This window comes from Cimex lectularius, unplaced genomic scaffold, assembly GCF_000648675.2.
Source record: "Cimex lectularius strain Harlan isolate CLEC.00 unplaced genomic scaffold, Clec_2.1 scaffold82, whole genome shotgun sequence".
Taxonomy (NCBI): Eukaryota; Metazoa; Arthropoda; class Insecta; order Hemiptera; family Cimicidae; genus Cimex; species Cimex lectularius.
Window position 1 is genome coordinate 1,192,573 of NW_019392695.1, and position 22,973 is coordinate 1,215,545.

General features: G+C 33.0%; 2 protein-coding genes across 3 annotated transcripts in view; both read right to left on the minus strand.

The window, feature by feature from the left end:
- Positions 1-2,247: 2,247 nt before the first annotated feature.
- LOC106664140 (ubiquitin carboxyl-terminal hydrolase 14) lies at positions 2,248-16,311 on the minus strand. The gene is made up of 12 exons (XM_014389584.2): positions 16,074-16,311; positions 11,285-11,463; positions 11,068-11,175; positions 10,869-10,983; positions 9,345-9,514; positions 9,170-9,258; positions 8,895-9,051; positions 7,665-7,730; positions 7,407-7,589; positions 6,956-7,103; positions 6,156-6,338; positions 2,248-3,175 (listed from the first exon to the last, which is right to left on the minus strand). The coding sequence occupies exons 1-12, from the start codon at positions 16,087-16,089 to the stop codon at positions 3,093-3,095; spliced, it is 1,497 nt and encodes a 498-aa protein (XP_014245070.1). The 5' UTR covers positions 16,090-16,311; the 3' UTR covers positions 2,248-3,092.
- A 2,970-nt stretch (positions 16,312-19,281) lies between these two features.
- Positions 19,282-22,973, minus strand: part of LOC106664096 (phosphatidylinositol 3-kinase regulatory subunit alpha) — a 36,122-nt gene continuing 32,430 nt past the window's right edge. Inside the window, exons 8-12 of one of the 2 annotated variants that reach the window (XM_024225988.1) lie at positions 22,515-22,791; positions 21,876-22,123; positions 21,618-21,794; positions 21,309-21,533; positions 19,282-19,564 (exon numbers count right to left, since the gene is read on the minus strand). In XM_024225988.1, the coding sequence (XP_024081756.1) occupies positions 19,330-19,564; positions 21,309-21,533; positions 21,618-21,794; positions 21,876-22,123; positions 22,515-22,791 (1,162 nt within the window). In that variant the 3' untranslated portion in view covers positions 19,282-19,329. Of the gene's footprint in view, positions 19,565-21,308; positions 21,534-21,617; positions 21,795-21,872; positions 22,124-22,514; positions 22,792-22,973 lie in introns of both variants that reach the window. The other variant, XM_014389503.2, reaches the window with a different exon arrangement.

The following is a 22,973-nucleotide window of genomic DNA, read 5'->3' on the forward strand; positions in this document are numbered from 1 at the left end:
CAGTGTGTCACTGGAGCCTTGAAGACAATGCCAATTGCAGCCCTGGAGTTGTTGTCAAATTTGCTGCCACTTCATGTCTTAATCCCAGGGAGAAGCCAGAGTAACAGCACAGGGGCTTATAAATGGACAAACATTTGCAAGAATAGGCCATGGATTAAACAATGAAAATTGAGGGAGGAGAAACAGGCTGATGACACATTAGGCATGCCAATCGATGCAACTACTCCAAAATACAATTTTACTAAAAGGTACAAGGTACTGATACCAAGATGGGAAGAATGGGTCAAAAGAACACCGCTAAAGGCAAACTCCTACTGGCTCCAAAACTTACAAGGGCACAGGGGCTGGAGTCTTTGGGATGAATCCAAAGACAGAATTAACGGTAAACCTAGGTAAATATGCAACAGTTTTCCAGTCTGAAATCATAGCAATTGAACAATGCGCCAGAGAAATAAAAAGGCTAGGAATTCCCAAAAGATAGCCATCTTCCCTAATAGTCAGGCATCACTAAAGGCCTCATGCGAGGTAAAGGCCCTGACAGAAGTCAGGGACACTAATGACCTGACCCTGGCATTGGTCCCTGGGCATCCAGGGCATAGAGTCAATGAAAAGGTTGACATGTTGGCCAAATTGGACTTTCTAGGTCCTAAATCCTACTGAGGCTTAGCATTTTGTCATGAAAGAGGATACATCTTAAAATGGATCCTTGATGAGTCCAAAACCTAGTGGAACAATAAATAACACAGGTATGAGGTATGCAAAGAGATTCATAGAAGAGACATTCGCAAAACTTACAAAGGAATTACTGGAAGGCAATAGCAACCGAAGCCAGATTCTAGTTGGGACTGTTCACCAACTCTAAACCCTGCAGAGTATTCTTTCTCCAAGCAGTGAGGACCCTGTTAGCTGAAGCCAAAAGAACCACAACTCAAGTGAAATAATAAGCTGTAGTGTCAATTCCATTTTGGACACTGACTGCCCTTTTGAAGCTACCAACAGCTGCCACTCCATTAATTGATGCTAAAATTATCATTTTTTTCAAAAAAAATTATTTTTTGATGAAATAATTTTATAAATAAAGGTTTTTCCAACTACTAGCTCGTATTTATTTTCTCCCTTGACTATAAAATCCCAAAAGGACTATTATTAAATTAGTTGAGGCGATTATTAATTTGAATGAAATGATTAATAATTGGTTGAGACAATTATTAAACTGGTTGAAAAAAATTATTAATTTGACTGAAATATGCTATATTTAAATTACAGCAAAGTAGAAATCTTTTCATTCTCACTAATTATTATTATTATTATTATTGTTATGACAAGTTTATAGCTTTTTCTGTCAAATTAGCCCTTTGAAGAATCTGATCTAGTGAACTGAGCCAACTCCCTCTTCCAAAGACTATATCTGATTTATTAATGTCTACTGCAATGTTTGACAGCAAGACAACGTTGCCTGTGTAGTTAACTCCATGATGTTGGACAATTAATTATTAATTTATCGTCTGATGGATCCAATGCCTGATTTACACATTGCCAGAATGCCAGTTGAAGTACTTAATCGCAATGCCAGATCTGGCAACGTCAGGGGCAGGCAATAGCTGTTTACTTGGCACTTTTTAACTAGTGCCAGCTACTGACACAACTTGTTGGCAAAATATTTCTTTCACAAGTTGTATTATTATTATTATGAGTTTATGGCTTTTTCTGTGAATTAATCCTTTGTAATTTAAAATTAGCCTTTTTTCAAACCAAATTAATATTTTTTTAACTTCAAAATAACTTTTTTTAATTTCAAATTAATCCTTTTTGGCTTCAAATTAACCATTTTTAATGTCAAATTAACCTTTTAAAAAACTCTAGGAGGCAGTATGTAATGTAACTATGTAGAGTAAAATTCCTACATATTTAGCATTGCATAATCTTCAGTTTGGAACTACAACTCTGTGCCAGTTCAACAAGTGTTCAGTAACTCACAGGCCAACACATACCACCAATTTTACAAATTGCCATAAACGGTGGCTAAAACAGTCATACCATAAATAATAAAAGTAGTAAATTAAACAAAAGTTATTTTTTCATTGCATACACATTTGCAAATAATAATAGTGACAGAAAAATTAATTTAGTCACTACGAGAAGAAAGTTTTCAATTGAAACTAGTTATCAAGAGAAAAATTTCTTATATATAGTCAAAATTATCGACTGATATAATTGATCTGTAAGTGACATAAAAAATTAAATTGCTGCTTTAAATTTGTTTATTTATATAAACAGAAAGAACCAATGAAGTGATGATGCAGTGATACAACAAAAATGATTACAAGTGGTTACATGATAAATAATGCAATATTAACAAGTTTTAAAAAATTTTAGACAAGGAATATATATATTTCAATTAATAATTTCAATGATCAGTTATTTGCTTTGCAGAGTAATAAAATAAAGATGTTTACTCTTAAAAAAGTAAAACTAATTTCCCCTTCTTCTGATTGAAAATTAAAAAAAAATTATATATGTACAATTTGTTATATACACAAGGCATTAAATTGCCTGACAAAACACAAATTAACTAAGGAGTGTAAAAGAGTGATCCGTTTAATATATACATAAAAATTAGAAATTTTTCATGGTACATGGTTGACTCTGGAAAGAAAAAATGAAACTGAAAAGTTTCTCTTTTGTATTTGTGAAATTTAATTTTAATATCTGACAAACGAAACACCAGATCATTAAAATATAAATTTAAAAAATGGATAAAAATTGAATTATTACATACATAATTAATTATTAGAAAAAAAAATTCTTTGAATATAACAAAACATATTGCCACAATTGGCGATTGCTAAATAACGATTATTGAACCATTGATAAGTAATGCAAAATTTGAAAAACAAAGCATTACGATTTTACAAAGATCAACAGGCTTAAAAAAAAAAAAAAACATTTTGCATTGTATAACAATTTTTGAGGAGTACTATAAATTATATTTTTAACAAACAAAACTATTTTATGAATAAAAAAAGTTAGTAAAAAAAAACTTGCATCATTTAAGTCATCGGTTCATTTCAGAGACATTACAGTTATCCTTTTTATTCATTTTTCTCTTCTGTGGCCAAAGGGATTTCCAGTATTCTTGGTCCATAAAGAAGAACGTATGCACAATGCCAGTCCCCTGAAATAAAAAAAATTACATACAATAAGCAAAAAAAAGCTCATTAACAAATTAAATGATAACCTTATAATTATAAGAATAAATTTAGAATATTATACTCTGGCCACTGAATCTTGGTGCCCACCAGATGGACAGAAAGGAACTTTGACACCCTTGCTCTACTACCCCCTCCTACTTTCAATGGTTCAACCTTCTCTCTTTATACTTCAGTTCTCCATTTACTCTCAACTGCTGTTTTCTTCTTATTTTTGGTCATTTATTTGTTTGATGTAGCTATTGGGTTGTCCGGAAAATAATGCAGGATTTTAAGTTTTCATTTAAAAAAATCTATATAAAATATTCTGTTTACGTTTACAGGATTACTCATTTGTATGAATGTCAACACTTATTAATCCTCTTCCAAATGATATTGTTTGTTTACCTCTGTAGCATTCCGCTACTTGGAAATAATTCAGTCATCCTTATAATGTCAAAGCGAGAATTTCGTACGATTTTCTTTTACGAGTTTAAACTCGGCCGAAGCGGAGCCCAAACGGCTAGAAACATTAACCAAGTCTGGGGCGAGGGTTGTGTTAATGAGTGCACTGTGCAAAGGTGGTTTAAAAAATTTCGGGAGGGAGATTTCAGCCTTGAAGATGAAGAAGGTCGTGGAAGGCCTTCCTCTCCTAATGATGATGTTCTGCGATCAGTGGTGGAAGAAAACCCCAAAACAACTGTTCGAGAACTTGCAGAGCAACTCAAAGTCAGTAAAACGACCGTCGCTGACCACCTCAAGGCGATTGGAAAAGTGAAAAAACTCGAAAATTGGGTTCCACACTCATTAAACGATCGCCAAAAAAATCAGCGCTTTGATGTTTGTGCATCACTTCTTTGTCGAAACAAAAATGACCCATTTCTGGCCAGAATTGTTACATGTGACGAAAAGTGGATTCTCTACGATAACACTAGACGTTCTGGACAGTGGCTCGACAAAGGAGAAGCTCCAAAGCCCCCAACTCATCAAAAAAAGGTAATGGTTACGGTATGGTGGGCTTCATTTGGTTTAATACACTACAGCTTCTTAAATCCTGGCGAAACCATCAATGCTGAATCATACTGTAACCAAATTAATACCATGCATCAGAAATTGGCAGTAATGAAGCCCTCTTTGGTCAATCGGAAAGGGCCCATTTTGTTGCATGACAACGCTCGACCACATGTGTCACGTGTAACGTCACAAAAATTATTGGAGCTTGGCTATGAAACTTTGCCTCACCCACCCTACTCTCCGGACCTCTCGCCTACTGACTACCATTTTTTTAGACACCTGGACCACTACTTACAACACATAATATTCAAAAATCAAACGGAACTGGAAAATGCATTTATTGACTTTATCAATTCTAAAAATTCTGAATTCTACTCAGACGGAATTAATAAGTTACCAACACGTTGGGAGAAATGTATTGAGAGTATGGGAAATTATTTTGATTAAAGAACATTGCTTTAAAGTAACTAGTTTCTTTTTTTTTTGTTTAATACCAAAATCCTGCATTATTTTCCGGACAACCCAATACATAGTGATTAAATAAAAAAATAAACAACCACAGCACCTAGCACAAATTATATTAAATAATAAAGTTTGAAGTATCCAATAAGTATTTTTATTACTGGAACCCAACTAATACATGTATAAAGTTTTCCACAGTTCACTTGACCCTTAAATCCAACAAACCACATTACTTTTTAATGAAAAAAAAATCTGTAAGCAATCTTCTAATATAATCCTTGTTTCTCAATTTGGATTTAGGTCTCGCCTGTCCACTGTTAAACAGTATCGTTGATGTCAAACAAGCTTTAGATCAAGTCTGGCAACTGGGTTTGTTATGAAACTCAAGGGCAATACCCTCTATATACTTCCTCATCCTTAAGGAGTACTTTAGAGTAAGGGTCAGATATTTCTTCTACTTTGTAAAAGAGGGACGTGAGTGTACCTTAGGGTAGTATCCTTGGTGCGTTAGTGTGTACTCAGTATTGCTGATATCCATTTCCTACCATTACCCTAACATATGATGGCACTGACATTCCATCCTCCAATGGTTCAAAAAATGGCGTCAAACTGGACCCCACACAATCCCAAAACACTTCATCCTCTGGCGCATTACTGTATCCCAATCTATTATATCCTCATCCCTCTTCCTACTAAAAATATCATCCGCTGCCTTGGGCTGAATCAAGACAAATGCGTGATCTGAACTTCCCATACATGAGTTAAATGCACACAACTGAGCCAATGATACTGATTACTTAAAAGACAACCCAACAGAAATAAATTCTCCCTTGATGGCATAATTATATATATAACTCATTGCTTAAACCAAATGGATATGGCATAAAACTACAGGGTTTTTACCAAACCTTTTAATAGAACCTATAGAATCCAGAGCCTAAAATCACGAATATCTTTGACTTGTTTCCAACTGCACCATTCGTAACAACCTAAATCTTCCCCTGAATCAAGCTACAAAAAAAAAAATCCTCCCTAACCTCCAATCCTACCCCAATCCACAAGTAACAACTTTCCACCTGATCTCTTCCCAATACTCCACCTCTACATCTAAAAAGACATTTGTCCCATGATCAGCACTGAGAGAGTAGCTGATTAACAGTTAATTATTATTTAAATGTTATTATTTTAACTTGCTGTGAAAAGGATGTCTCACCAGACACCTCCCTGCAGTTTAGAAGAAAAACTGCATGCAATGATATACTGTATTATTTAAAGTTTGTATAGCTTTTTGCTAAAGCTAACTCATCCTCTCATACCTATTATATTATTACCAACCTGGTCGGTACTAATATAAATTATGTAATAAGGTTAAAATTATGTAATAAGGTTAAAATTATGTACGAAGGATCCCATTTACAGCAATTATGTAAGTACTGGACCTAACAGGAGAAAAAAAATCAAATATCACAAAAGCATTCAATTTATAATCACCTCCTCCACAAAGCTTTAGAACCTCTTCTTCCGTCACTGGTGTGACAACATCATCATCACATTTTACCCAAGTGTTGTTTGAATGCCGAACCCAAGCCACATAATGGCCACTAGAACTTGACCTTCCTCGATGTGTCAGAACTGCTTGTAACCTGTAGTATCCGGAATTATTTGAGCCTAAGTCTAAAAATGAAAATAAATACATTTTAAATATGCAATAGGGGGAAAACACATATGCATAATTTAAAAAAAGATAACTTATAATAAACTCTCACAAAAAATGCTCCAATTTTGTTTAACATATAAAAATATAAATTTTATAACATAAAAAATGTAGGTGTTTATACACACGTTAAGAGCCAATTACTATACTAGCAGAAATAACTACATGTAATTGTAAAAAAAGACACAAGAAAATTTAACCTGAAAGATTTTTTAACCCCTTGCAGGGAACAAATATGCATATTTACGCTAAGAATAGTCCATTGAACAAAAAATCAAGAGACTATGTGCAAATATCATAATAAGGCTAAGTAATTATGATGCATCTACGTTCACAATTAGTTAAAAATTAGGACCAAAACTTAAAAAAAATTATCATAAAATAGTTACAATTTTTTATATAGAAATATTTTTTTATTAATATTGATCTAGTTTTGTCAAATAATCCATTAGAATTTGAATTTACTATTTGCTTAATTAAAATTTATATTACTGTTTTGCTAAATGTCTCAAGCAAGGATGGGCATTTAGATTGAGAAACATTTATTCTGGAATATAAAAAAATCGCTGGCACTAACCAAAATCAAATGAGAAGGGAACTTTTTCAACATTTTTTTCATCTGTTGATGATGTTTGGCCAGATAATGATGAATAAGAGGAGAGAGATGATGCACCAGAGAGATGTTTAGATTTGATATTACTTTCGACTTCCTTATCCTCTTGTTCCTAAAATTTAGATCACATTGTTTATCTTCACACTCTAATAAGATAATAACACAAATTTTGAGTGTATAACGCTGTTTTACAAGAATTTTAGTATATATTTCTGGAAATTATACTTTACTTCTGGAAATTATAGGGTTAGAAACCAAATAAATTTAAAAAAACAATTCCAAATTTAAAATATATATATATATAAATGGTGTATAAGTGTATTTAATTCCAAAGGGTGCAAGAGTTAATATTATTCCAGCCGTGTACAAACAAATTACACATGATTGCAATTATTTAAATGAGTTTTAAACTTGCCTTAAAACGCTCTCTCATCGGTGTTAACTTGGCTTGCAATTCTGGAGTGCACAAATCAAACGCATCAAAGTCAATTGGAAATTTGACTTCTTTCAGAATTTTCGCATTCACAGATTCCTTTTCTTTATAATAAAAGCGTACAAACTGTACAGTCAAATATGCTGGGAGTCTACTAATTTTGGACTGTAAATTTAAAAAATTAATTAACGGAAAGAACAATGCATTGTACATGTCATATGGATTGTATAGTAAGCATACCATTTTTGTATATACTGCATCTCTGTTTAAAACAGCAGAATGTTTGGTTATATTTTCCATCAGTTTCTGTACGAAAAAAATTCNAGATATATAGAGAGAGAGAGAGAGAGAGAGAGAGAGAGAGAGAGAGAAAGAAAGAGAGTCAAGAGTTTATGTTTTCATAGAAGTTTTTGTAATTAATTTATTTGTAGCCTGTATATATCAAAATAATATGTACATGTTGTTTTTTCTCACGGTCATAACATTAACACTACATATGGAGAAACCAACCAACACTCGCACTCAATATGAGGAATCAAGGGGTGAGGAGGTTTCAGAACATTGTTACTTAAGGATGGGAAAGTGTTCATAAGGCTTGGGCAGTAGGACTAAGATAGATCGCCTGGTGTAGAAATTTGGAATCAGTAACGGATCAGTTTGTTGACAAAGGAAATGTAGAGGTAGTTGTGGATAGTTAGAAGTTAGTTGACATATAAGGACCTTTTACAATTTGTTTGAAGACTTTTGTTTGGAAGGATTGGATGCACTGGATGTTGGATGGAGTTTTGTACAGTTTTAGTTAAGTTTAGACAGTCCAAACAAATTTCAATTTTAAAAGTCGGCATAGTTATCCAAGTCTTTTATCATGATGTTGTCTTTTAATGTTTTGTGTTGATTGTAAGTCAGTCTGCTGTCTAGCCATAGTCCATAGCATATGTGATGAGCAGAAATCGCGAAATCTTTGTATTTGACACATTGAAATTGAAGAGAAAGTTTTTTTTTTTTTTTCAATGTAATTGTACACTGTGTATATTTTTCCGCATTCAGACCTCCATTTTTTGCACCAGTCTTTGGTAAACTCAAGGTGTCCTTGGAATCTGGAGGTTGCTTGGATAGGATTTCTGGTTAAAGACAGAATTACTGTGTCATACACATAGGAGGAAATGATGGCATTGGAATGTAGAGTTAAGTATAGGTTATAAGTAAATGGAATACAGGATGGGATCAAGAATGCTCCCTTGTAAGACACCAGTTAGTCTGATATCTGAGCACTCATTGGCTTACCTCACTCTCAAGCAGCTCAATCAGCATAGGATTCCAGGATAAGGTGATAAACGGTAGGAAGCGTTTAAGGATGCCAGACCCTATCAAAAGCCTGGGCCATATCCAGAAATGCACCCAAGCATGAATAGTAAAGCTATATATTTAATGTATCATTCAAAATCTACTTTTAAAAAAATATTTACTCACTGATTTAAGGCCTGAATGCATGTATTTAACATCTTGTGAAATAAAACAACTGAGTTGAAGAAAAGCTTCTTCAGTTTTTGTAGGTGGCTCATCTTCTGTTTCTGTGCATTTATACTGAACTTCAAAGACACCGCCAAAGTACTGGTCTATAAAATGCCTGTAAATATGACACAAAATTGTATTGAACTGAGATTACTGTGATACTGCAATAAACAAAATGAAAAACGTTCCTTATAAAATTTAAATTATATCAATCGACAATTTCCAACACTTACTTAAATTTTGTCATTACTCCTTCCAAATAAATGCCTGGCAACTTTTGCTGGAGCATTCTGACAATTTCTGTCCAACATTCGTTTGCATCCTTGAAAGTAAAAAAAAAAAGAAGGAATATGTGATTAAAAGTACACGTACACAATGTGGTTAAAACCAAAGAGTACTGTAAATTACCTGCTGTACAAATGTCCCATTGTCATTTTTATCAGCGAACCTGGGAAATACCATTTGTAAAACTTGTAACAGCATTATAGGGGGGAAAGCAACACCCTTATCCATAAGTTCATACAAATCTCTAAGAGCTGCTGTTACAGAGTGTGCTGAAATAACTCCACCAGCTATGCCTGGAATAAATTTTTGAAGTTTAAAATAATAAAATACGCATTAGCGCAAATATTTTATATTGTTGTGAATCAGCAAAAAAACAACCTAAGCATCCAAAGCCATTTTACAAAATATATTCTCATCAAATATTAGTGACAATATTAATTTGAAAGCTGTGGGGGCTTTACGATGAATTAAGAAACACTTCAATATAAACTTGTTTTTGGAAGGCTGCACGGAAGCATATAAGTACATTAATAGCGTTTTCCCAACAAATTAACCCCTTTTATTTTCAAATATTTTTTAAATTTCAAATTAACCCTTTTTAATTTCAAATATTCCCTTTTTAAATTTCATATTAGCCCTATTTAATTTCAAATAAAACTGTTTTTACTTCAAATTAGCCCTTTTTAATTTCGAATAAACCTTTTGTTTACTTCAAATTAACCCTTTTTAACTTCAAATTAACCCTTTTTAATTTCAAATTAACCCCTTTTAATTTCAAAATACCATTTTGAAAAACAGGAATTAAAAAAGTAATTATATCGTTGAAAAGGTTATTAAATGGACAATTTTTTGAAAAATTTGTTGCTTCTTTGGTTCACAAATTTAAAAAACCTTGAATTTCTTCCAAATTTAGAAAATCAATTTTTTTGTACGTTTCAAGCAACACGAAAAACTTTTGTGGGTATGACAAAGATTGTGTCCTGTAGGAAATATAATGTAGATTTCAACCATGTCCTTGAATTGTTAGTTGCAATTGCAGTTTCGGTTTTATTGCTGTTTTTCCTTAGTAAAGTCATGAAATCCTGGAACAAACGAAAAAGTGAAATTTCTCCCTTACAGTTGATGATCGGACCATTCTAGAGGAGAACAATTTTGTCCCTCTGGAAGTCAGAATTCATTGGCAAAGTTTGTGACGCGATAGCTTGCTACCCTGTATAATTTTAAATTTTAATTTAATTTGTTTTCATATGGTCTTCTTAAATGGTAATTATTTTATATACATTTTATTCAAATGCAGGAACTTTATGTGCTTACATTTTATAACATCTCCTAACTTTTTTTTAATGCTTTAAAGGAGGGGTTAATTTGAAGTTATAAATAATGTATTTGCAGCTAAAAAAGGTTAATTTGATGCGAACTAGTGTTAGTTTGAAGTTATAGGGTTAATGTGAAATTGAATTTCTTGGCTCAATATTTATTTATATATTGTGTATTCATATGCTTATATATTTATTTTGAATGTTTATTGACAATTCTCATCCATCATTTCTAGATTGCTGAGATGTTTAACCTGGCCAAATATAAATTTTCAAAAATAAAATTCTCAATAGAGACACATCCATACTGTGAAAAACCTAACCAACTAACCTCCTTTAAATGCCCGAAGTGATTCTCGTAATTCAGGTACTGTCTTAAGACACTGAACTGTTGCGTTCATGTAGCAAGTGTTGCCTAAATTTGCCAACCCAGCTGGCAAATTGGACTGAAATGTTTGAAAAATAATTTACAAAAAGACATTGAGGTATACTTGAAAAATAATCTATGACGATAATTCTAAAGTACTTACCACAGTTGCAAGTTCCGTTTCATTCATATCTTCAACAAATCGTGGTTTTACCTGTGGTTCGACAGGTACATCTTCCTCTTTGCTGCCCATAAGAAGGATAGTCGAGTTCTAAACATAACAGAAAATTGCAACGGCTTACTATTTGCCTAAATAATTGTTAAAATTTCACATCGACGTGTATATTATTAATAAAATATTTAAATATGTGAATATTTACATTAGAAACTGCAGCATTTCCCCATGAGTTATCTTTAATTGTTGCGCCTTTAATCATTACTTTTTGTCTCTCTGGTTGGACCCCAGTAAGAGTGAACAACTGGGCCTTAAAAACCAAAGGATCTTCATCTGTATTTAACTCTACATCAGGAAATAGATTCCTACCCCATTTCACTTTCACTGAAAACAAAACAATAAAATATTACAATTAGGTATTATTATTACAATTAATAAAACATCAGATTTTATATGCAAATATTGTAACTTAAAATGCATTTCTTTGGCAAATTATGACAATCATATTTATAAAATCTTTCTTACAATATGTACACACAATTCTTCTGTGCAGTCATGGATCTAAGATGGACCCACGAATTTATCTTATCGATGAACAAGTAGTTAATTCATTTCCAATCATTTTGATCTCGATAGGCAGATATTGTGGATGGACGTGGCCAAGTGGTTGGGCACAGTCATATTAGCAAGTTTGAACATAGACATTGGAATTTTATTTGATTTTAATTTGAATAAAGTATTGTTAAACAGTTTTGATCCCTATCTAGTACTGCCACCCCAAACGGGTAGTTGGACATTAAGCACCTCGGTATGATAGTAATTACTTTACTTTCAACTGACATTTTCTGCTTCTTACAGACCAAACTAAAAAGCTTGATGTTTAGGCAATATTTACAATTGCACTGATAAAAAACCAACATTTGAAAGTCAAACCCTATTTATGCATACAGTTGGTCAACATTCATAACATTGAATCTCTTTTTTTTTTTTTTACGGTTTCAGGCTAGTATCAGGATACAGAAACACCTTGATCACTAAAAACGAAATGATACCACAAAAGTTAAATCAAATTTCTATTTTAAATGTATGCAAGAAATTAAAACTCAGTCAACTTATATAATATAATAATAATTTTTTTATAACATTATTACATAAAACAAATAAAATTAAACATTGTAAAAGAGGGTCGTCTAAGAAAAAATTGCTGATTCCTATTTCTGCAGTTTTTTTTACCCCAATCAAATAGACTCGTTAGATGCATTTTGCCTTTTCAATATCTTCTGTGGTGTATCTGATTATTTTCTGAAAAGTTAAACTTATGGTGCATCTTGTAAAATATAAGTTGATGTTTGACATTCTGAGTTTTTGCTCTTTATTAGTTTAGATTTTTGCCTTGTTCAATAAATTTTTTTAAGTTGATTTTTCACACAGCGGGTTCCTGATATTTTCAGAGAAATTTTGTGGGAACTGACTAAAAACTAACACTAACAAACTTCCGAACTGGAGTTACAATTATCATAGTACACATCAGTTTTAACTGCAGTGCAAAAAATTTACTAGTAGCGGATTATAGCAGGAGCTACCCCAAGGCCAATGTATGTACACAAATGGATCTCTTTCATTTGAACTAAAGTGCTCTAACTGAAAGTAATTTAGACCACTATCAATTTTTCTCTTTTTGGAAATGGTAACACATTTTAAAGAATTTCTTGATAAACTAAATGAGGTTCACGCTAATAGGCAAAAATAATCAAAACTCTTGATTCTAAAATGACTGATTATCATGCAAAGCTAGAAAGTTATATTAAGAAAATTGATCATTTTGAATCTAAATTTTCAGGACTGGAAGAAGAAATAAAAAAAGACTAGGTCTTTAACTAATCATTTACACTGAGTTAATAGAGAAATCTTAAATGTTTTCAATGTACATAACTGGAAATAAAATTGTACAAGTGTTTGAAAAAACTATTATTAAGCTCTTTAAAAATGATTTAAAAGTTTAAGTAGGAAATAATAATATTGACAGAATAAATAGAATTGGAAGAAATAAAGCTGCTACAAGTAGACAAGTGTTGGTGAAATTTTTAGTCTACCGAAAAAAATAGAGGGTTTTGGATAATTTTACATATCTTAAAAATCCTACAATGAAAATTGATCAAGAATATAATTTTGCGGTTAGGATGATTAGGAGACAGTTGATACCTTTTAAGAATAGAACCAGGAACTTACAGTTCAGAGCTTATTTAAGATATTAAAAATTATTAATAAATGGTGAACACTGGAAAAACTTCAGATTTTGGATGGAGACGATATATTAATCACTGGTTCTCTACTATTGACAACTGAAATTGAAGACTCTGATAGGGAGATGGAAACAACTCAGAAGATAGAAGAGGAAAGTACAAAGAAGAATAGGGCTGGTGCTAAGAAGGAACCAGATACAAACAGAAGATGGGAAGCAGCAGAAAATATTAAGCTGGTTGAACAAGACATCTCGTAGAATCTGCACCTGCATCAGCACAAAAACAGATGTGTTCTGTGGCCTCCTATTCTCCCTGGCAATACCTGCAGTGTTTTTTCTGCCTGTATTCCTATCCGGTGAATGTGCCTTCTTAGGCCCTGTCAGGAGGCCAACCAGAATCCAAGTTCTGTTCTGGTTGCCCTACAGTAATTCCTTTTTGAGTCTTATGGACGGCCCTTCTAATCTCTTCACATGATTCATGCCTGGGGTATTGTTCCTCCATGTTTTGTACTAATTAAGGATCCATTTTTGTGGCAATATGCTAGGCCACAGTAGGGTTCAGGGCCAACAGAATTCATATTAGCCAACATGTTCAATTTTACATTGCCTGTATGTCCCGAATGCCCAGGACCCATGCCAGGGTCAGGTCATTGGTGTCACTGACTTCTGCCAGGGCTTCCATACAATTCCATAAATGTTTTGCCTTTACCTCGCATGACACTAAGGCCTTAAGTGCTGCCTAACTGTCCAAGAAGATGGATATGTTTCGGAAACATGTTCCTAGCCTTTTTATTTCTCCGGTGCAGTGTACAATTGCTATAATTTTAGACTGAAAAACTATAGCACATTTACCTAAGTTTAAAGTCAGTTCAGCCTTTGGATTCATCCCGAGGACTCCAGCACCCTGCTTTTATCAGTTTTTGAGCTGCAGGTATACCAATAGGAGTTGGCCTTCAGAGGTGCTTCTTTGGCCCACTGTTCCCTTTCTGGTATAAGTTTACCTTCTCCTGTTGGCGAAGTTATATTTTGGAATAGTGGTATCGATTGGTATGCCTAGTATGGCATCTGCCTCTATCCCCTCCCTCAGTTTCCATTATTCGTTGACATGACCTTTGCAGATGGTTATCCATTTATGAACCTGTGAGAGGCACTGCTCTGGCTTCTCCTTGGTTTAAAATATGGAGAGGTGAAAGGTTTAACAACGCCTCCAAGGCCGCAGTTGACGTTTTATTCGTGGCTCCAATGACAGAGGCAAGCTTGTCTTTGAGTGTCACTTAGAAGCATGATCGCCTCGGCCTGCAAAGTCTTGGTCCACCACACCACTGACCTATAAGTCAACATTGGTCTCATGACACAGATGTAGAGCCAAAGGGTCATTTTGGGGTTTCATACCCAGCTTTTAGAACAGCTTCTGCACCTCCCCCAGTCAATTTTGGCTCTCTGAAAAGTTTTAATTAAATTTGTATTCCATGTGAGCCATTGGTCTAGTGTGACTCCTAGATATTTGGCTTCCTTGGAGAATGGAATAAGTGTCCCATTTAAGTTTGGAATTTTTTGGTTTCCCATCGCATCTTCCTTGAAAACGGAATCGTTAAGGTTCTATGGGGGTTAATAGATGGATCCTTCTGTTTATATCACCTATCTACCAGGCTCGTTGCGCATGATCCACGACATCTCCATGTTGGCCATTTACCACTACAGCAAGAACCCTTCTTGTTCCAGTATTTGTAGTTCATCTACCAGCATCGTCCAAGGTAAGGGGTAAGACCCCCCCCAATATGGGCATCCTTTGGCTGTCCTATCCCGGGTGTGTGCACCGCCTAGGTGGATATAATTATCCTATTCCTTGGGCCCTCAACCAACCCATTGGCAGACCATTTCCGAAACGCCCATGTTTTAAATTGTTTTATAGAGAGAGGATTTAATTGCATTATTGAATGCCCCCTCTCTATCCATGAAGATTGTCATTGCTATCCCCTTGTCGAATTGAGAAGGGAGGGCTAGGGTCAGGACATTGGTGTCACTGACTTTTGCCAGTGCTTCCATATACTTTTTACCTTTACTTCGCATGAGGCTAAGGGCTTAAGGGCCGCCTGACTGTCTTTCTTCCTGGAATGTGTTCCTAGCTTTTTTATTTCCGACAGTTTGTATGATTTATGTTCTATAACAAATAAAAATTCATTTCTATTCTATCTTATAAAATATTTGTTGGATTGAGGAGAAATAATTTGTCGTTAATTTGCCTGTTGATGTGCAATTCCTTTTTAAATGGACCCTTTTAATTTAATTCAAAATTTTTGGATTTGAAGATAATCGCGGTATCTGTTAGGATTTTTTTTAAATGATAAAATGGTTAAAACGATGACCTTTTTCAGAAAGCGGTATGACTCTTCATAATAGAACGGGAATGATAACAGCGTCAGGTTACGATAATGATTCGGTGAAATAGAATTAGAATCTGGTGACAATTCAAAGGGAAACTTCGTATTTCTGAAGAAGATTTAATTTGAACAATTATCAATCCACTCGATGACACGTTGTTCATACGAATCCATAGAATTTCCAAACAGAGAGGAACAGAGAGTGAGAGAGAAAAAAAGAACCGATCTGTGTGTAAGTGGTTACAAGTACAACAAAATCAAAAATTCCGAGGATTAATCTGAACACAATCAAGAAAAAAAAATAAAAGGGGGGAAAATCTTTCAAATATGAAATACGTTTTATCTATTAAAAAGAAAATCGTACTTCTCACCTTTAAAAGTCGGCATGGTTTATCGTTGAAATTGGTGTAGTTTTACAGTGACACCTGCGCCAGTCAGACGACTAACCGATTTTCAGCAAACACGGTACGAATCGTAGGTTTGATCGAATCAAAGTGATAGAGAGAAAATTGTTTAAATGAATAGAATTCGTTTAAAACGATATTTTGTGAGTGTGCGAGGACCGTGGGGTAACACAAAACGACACTACCTCCGTCGGCCCAAGGCCGACTACCGACAACACTGCATCTGCCCGCCGACTTCATTAACAAACTTGACCAGTTTCAAACTTTAAAATTCAATTTAAATCCAGTTTATTTTGATTAATTATTCCTCTTTTAAAAGTTAGCCACAATTTATAGGATTGAAGAATGAATTTACAGTTGGTGAAGTTTGAAAATGAATTGAAAACTAGCGGAGGGGGGACACGGTCTTTTTATTTAAAAATTCCTACAAACCACACACCTTCCTTTTTTTGCACTTTTCGACAAAATAAATGCACCACCCTTAACCCTAGAACATACTGTTGAATTTATTATACAATGGATTATTATACAGATGGGGTGTGTTACACCACAACATTGTGAGTTGAATATTAACACAAGTTTCAATTAATTATTCTTTCTATCTAAGATCTTGGTTGAGATGAAAATGTTAGTGTCATGAGCAGGATTCGAACCCACGACCTTCGGCTCAATACGCCACTGCTCTAACCACTTGTGCTATTGAGACTTCGATCCACAGCTGAAGGTCGTGGGTTCGAATCCCGCTCATGACACTAACTTTTTCATCTCAACCAAGACTTTAGATAAAAAGAATAATTAATTGAAATAATTAATATGGTCAATTATGACTGCTGAACATAACGGATTAACGTAAATACAATTTTCTTAGACTTTTTTCTATATTTTTTGCCATTCTAGATTGCTGAAATATAAGATAAACTGTTGAAATTGCTCAAAACTCCCTTTATTTGAAGTAATAGACAAACGAAATTTATCAAAGGAAAACTCAAATGAAACTGACTAACTTGGAAATTGCAGTCATTACACACACACACAAAAAAAATGAATTTAACATTTATAGCATTTTGTTGCTGGCATATTGCTCTGAGGTACTTGGAACACAAAAATTTTGTTTTGCAACCCTTTGTGCACACCTAACTTTTTCTGTTAACTGTTACTACCTGAGAACCATTTTAACCATCTTCCAGCTCTTGAGGAAGGGTGTCATTCCAGTAGTGTTTGGATTTCGGCTCGTAGGTATGAATAAGTGTCTTCAGCTGGTTGCTCAAAAGTTGGGGTGAAAAGATAGCTTTGGCTCTTGATTGTGGGCCAGGTCTACCTGACACATCTTTTTTTAGGTCTACTTTTTTGATGAAGGCGGTTCCTCTTGCCATGCATACCCATTTTTGCCTGGTAGATTCTGCCTTTTTCTAGAATTTTCATTTGCTCTTTGAGTATGGCCACAGTTGTTTGTTGTGAAGTGTGACTTCCAAAGAACTCAAGCATTTTTTTTAAATTATAATGGGTAATAAAATGAAAGTATGTCAGAATCAAGCCCTTGAGAAACTTTTCCTTCAGTTTCTGTTTTTCTCTATGAATGGTGCACAGCCATTCTTCATCTAAAGCTACTACAATGGTCACCGATAGCATCAAGATCCAAAAAAAAAATTCAGCTTAGCCACCTGTCCACTATGCCATGGCACAGCTTACTCTACATGTTTTTTGAATATTCACTGTCTGGCACTTACTTAAATCGGCCTTTTGTCAACAATTTGCTAAGCAAAAAAGACCTCTTTATTATTGATTGAATAAACATTTTATGCAATTTTAATTACATTTATCTTGGAAAATATCAAATACAATTTTTAATGAGCAAATTGGATTGCATAATTTGAAACATTTTCATAAACAAATCGTATGTGAAGTTTGCACGTAAGCAGAATTTATTCGGATGTTTCTTGTAATAGTTTATAGTTGCAGGAAACGCACATAAAAAATCTGAAAGTCAATAGGAAAATATAGATAGAAATAATACGTTCTTCAGCTTCAAAAGTAAGCTTTTATTGGAAATTGAAAATTAAAATGTATTTATGTCAGATAAGAATTTTATGACCAATCGGTATGAAAAACTTGTATAAATTATAGAAACCTCAATATGAGATCATTAACATGACACTGGAAGGCCATATTTTTGTATTTAAAATTAAGCCTTAAAAATAATATAGCAACTAATTAAGATATTCATGTTCATTCAATTAGTTTTATCAAGCAGTTCTATCACTTCGTATTAATAATTGCACACATTAATTTACAAAATATATACATGCAAATTTTATAATCTTAACGAACAAAAATCTTGGTTGTTTTAAACAAAATGAGAGAATAGTACAATATACAAACATATATCCAACAGAAATCTAATATTATTCTGTACCTAGTATTTTAGTGCTTCACACACGATTTCGTTTTTTCCTTCTTTATATGATGTGTTATATCATGTAGTAAAATTGTAAGCTAATACATAATATCTATAGCTTCATCTCTTTGAATAATTACACGTACAGAACTAGGAAATCACATCAGAGTAAATAAAATATAGAGCATATAATAATACGTTCTAATAGAATAATATTGTACATAAAGCTTTGTTCAAAAGAAAACACACATCGATGCAAACATTCTCTCCTTATTGCATTTGCGCAATGATAATAGTTTACACTTATAAATATTTTTGTCAAAAATTTTAACACAATATTATACTCTATGTTTTGTACAAAGAAAATAAATCATAACAAAAATTTTAATGAATAAAAAATTACGTTTTTTAAACAATTTTATAGTTTTATACAACATTGAGATATAAAGATTTACTTATTTTACGTAATTAATTGTAGAATACACTATCAACATACAAAGAGTAAATTCTATTTAAAAGATAGAAATATAAATATTTTTTCTTCCCTAAAAAAATAAAATAAAAATGACTTGGAAAATTAGAAATAAATATATTCAACCATCTATGATAATAAAATCAAGTTTAACATGCCCCAAAGTTTAGCATACCAGGATTCATTTCATTCATTGGCAAGCAATGGTCCCCCAACATACAAAATACTTGTTCATTAAATAAAGTTTTCCAAGGCAAATTATTTGTCGGGCACTTTGTGGCTTTTTAAGTTTTTATACCAATTTAAACTTTGAATTTTTTATAATTAATCAACAAATAAATATACATATGCATATTTCAATTTACACTGCTGTAGCCCCTATTTGATTGATTTTGTTCCTCCATTTTAGAATTTTCCGTGAACACTGGATATGCAAGTGTAGTATTTAGTGAATCATTGTGTTCCTCAAGTGAATTCTGCTGGTAATGTAGAACTAGTGCTTTGAGCGATACGTATATATTGTACGGTTCTGCAAATCCATATCCCCTTTCTGTCTCGTATATGATGCAGTGATTCACAATTCCATTACATCTGAAACAAAACATAGTGGTGCCAATTAAGTTAAATACCATTAGAGAACAGCGTAAATCAATTCAACCTTCTAATATTCTAAGGAAAGGAATGCCATGATATGAGAATCGTGGGGTCGCCTGTTACGATTCTTGGAGGAAACAGGGTTGTTTTATTTATGTAATATTAATAGTTTTGTGTCCCTAGAGTGTGTTGAAAGAGAATTTATTTATTGGCAGGAATGTTCTCTAAGAGAGCCTACGGCATAGTATTGAGTATCTCATCGACCCTCAATTAGGTTATATTTAATTTTAAAGATGATAAAGATTTTACACGAGTTTGAGTCCCACTTGTGACACTAATTTTTCTTCTCAACCTTCTTTGCATAAGAATTAAAAATAATAATAAAAACTGATAACTAATAATAATAATTATGATTAAAAAATGTTACTGTCAATTTCCCGATTGCTAAATACTATGTCGGAATGCAACCATATGATGCTATCATGTTTGAATATTAGTGGTAAAGGGAAAAAATTTAAATAGTAGTCGGCTGAGATGTGGAATTAGTGTCTCTCGGACCAAAGTCATGATTGCTCAAGTGGCATAGTACCAAGGTATAAAGCCGGGGGTTGTGGCACCATTATCGAGATAATAAGAAGATTTAACACGTTCGTTATGGGCGTCGATCTGGAACTAGAAAATCCCTGCTTTTTGAAGTTTGTAGTAGAGGTTCTGTTTCCTCCTCCTGATCAAGTGGGTTTCACAAGACTTTGTCAACGTTACTGCGAAGATAGTTTTTCAATTTGACTTTTGGGTATTTTTTTACTATTTTTTGAATAATTTTTTTAACAATTAAAATCCGCCCTTAATTATACATAAGTTAATATCATTGCAAAATGCATTTTTCATGTTGGTAAATCTTTTGGTTTCACAAAAAACTTTTATTTGAAGGTATAATCAAGGATAGCACGTCAAAGAATTCCGTGTTTATCTCTTTGACCTTTTGCTCCCTTGCGTTTTTCTGTTTGGTATATTTTTTTTAACTAATTGTAAATACATTAATTAGTTAATGTGTAAGTATTTTGTAAATAATTTAGTTAATAATTGTCAATAAGTAGTAAATATGGAAATAATTACTGTATTTGTAAATAATATGTACTATTTTTTCAGTTCAGATTTTATTCATTTTAATAATATACTTTAAAAACATGTTTTAATGTAAATATAGTAATATATATGAAATTCATAATATTTAGGCGGCTGATTGTAAATTATTGAGTGGGTAAACATAAATATTGATGGATTGCCTAACCTGACCTTTCCCATATACGAACGTCATTCCAGAATGATGAGCCAAAAATCTAAAAAAGGCAATTCATTTAGCAAAATTTTCATTAAGGGTCAATTATAGACCTAAATAAGATTTCAAAACAGTATTTTTTTTTTGTATTTCAGGGTGTGTCTTTACAAGTCAGTACTGTAACGAACGTGTTAAGCTCTTATTCTGGCGACCCAATAAAAAAAAATTGGATGACAAGATTTGTTTAAGGGCTGGTTTTACAATTGTTTTATCCTACCAGTAACAAATACTATATGATTGAAAAAAATGTGTTTCAAAGTTTTACTGGTTCTTGATAATGCCAGTTGTCACAGCAAGAACCTGGATAATCAAAAATGTGGAAATAGTTTTTAGAATGATAATTATATATACATGTATAAAAAAAATGTAATACATATTTATATAAACACTTATAGTACTTACGTAATAGATAAAGCATACTGTCCAGTTCGACTAGGTCTAACTAAAAATGTTCCATCCTTACAACCTGACAAAAGTTGTTCCGCTTTGTTTCTCGAACACTCCTTAAGCAGCCATGTATTTTCATCGTTATGTGGGCATTCTTTTTCTTGTTCACAAACTATACCCGCACCACCGCTTAAAAACTTTTGTATGTTTTGATTTGACACCCCATGCGACAAGAGCCACCTGTAATTATAACACAATTATCACGTATGCAGGTAATAAAAACAGTACAATACACAAATGTTTAAATACATTTTTAATACTCACTGTTTATGTCTGTCAATCTGTTTATTTAACTCGTTAATTTCAGCTTTTAAATTGTGCATTTCACGTTCTAAAGTTCTGTTGTAAGCTCCTTGCTGTTTTAGGTTCTCTTCTAATTGCAGTTTGCTCTCTTCTAGTGAAAAAAGACGCTGTCGAAGTATATCACCATTTTGTTCAAAGCTAAGGATCAGAAATAAAAGTTAAAACCATTCTCAAATTTGTTATATACAAATTAATATAATAGTTAAGTTTTTTTACTGCCTTTTAATCTCATGGGGTTCGGCTTTTTTCTGGAATTTCTCTTGGATTTTAATTTGCTCTTCGAACATAGCCACAGTTTCTTTGAACGCTTCCAATGCCTGTTTTTTCAGCTGGATCTCTTTGGACGTTGTAGAAAAATCTTCCGAATATTCAGAGTGAGCTTTGTTTTTAGTTTCAAATTCTCCATAGAGTTCAACAAATTTTGTAGCAACTTTCATGATATCCTGGCTGTTGGATATTTCCTCATCCTAAAATTTAGAAATTTATGATCAGATGACCATGTTATGTCAGGGAAATAACATTTACACTAAAATTACATAATATAATTTAGCAGTAAAATTGCTAAATCGTGTCTCTCTCACAGATTTTTATTTTTTAATTTTTTAAAGCCATTAATGTCAAATTATATGATAAATGGAAAATATTCACTTTAATTTTACTTTCATTATTAAATGATTTTATTAATTAAATACTAATTAAATCAAATTGCTTATTTAACGGTTTCAGTTCACTGTGTAATTAACAAATATAGGACAAAATATGAGATAAAAAAGACAGACATGGATCAGATTGGAACCCATCCGAAGTCTAATCCAATATAAATATTTTTCTTTGTTAATTGTAGAAATATTATATTACCTGCTGGTATTTAGAAACTGGATACAATAGCTTGATATCAAGTGTTGGATTATACTGAGAAAGCGAAACTCCTTTATAGAAATTCACCAGATCGACTACAGTATTAAATTTGTACGGCTCAGTAAAACCATATTTTCCATTCCGATGGGATATTTTAATTAATTTGTTACTTCCTCCTTTCCTAAGTGTAAGCGTATATTCACCACCTTTGCTGGAAGCATTTCTTACTAAAAATGTTCCATCAGGTGTGTCCATTAGCTTTTCATTGACAACATTTCTGGAAAAAAAAATATACATGTATAGTAGAACAGTTACTATTTTTATTTGATAGTCTGATGTAAATTAATGAGTGCAAACCCCCACTCCACCCATTTGAAGTAATTTATGATTTATACAAACTGTCACCATTTCTATACCTAGAGAACTGATTAAAGGCACTTGCAGCATATTGTACATTAC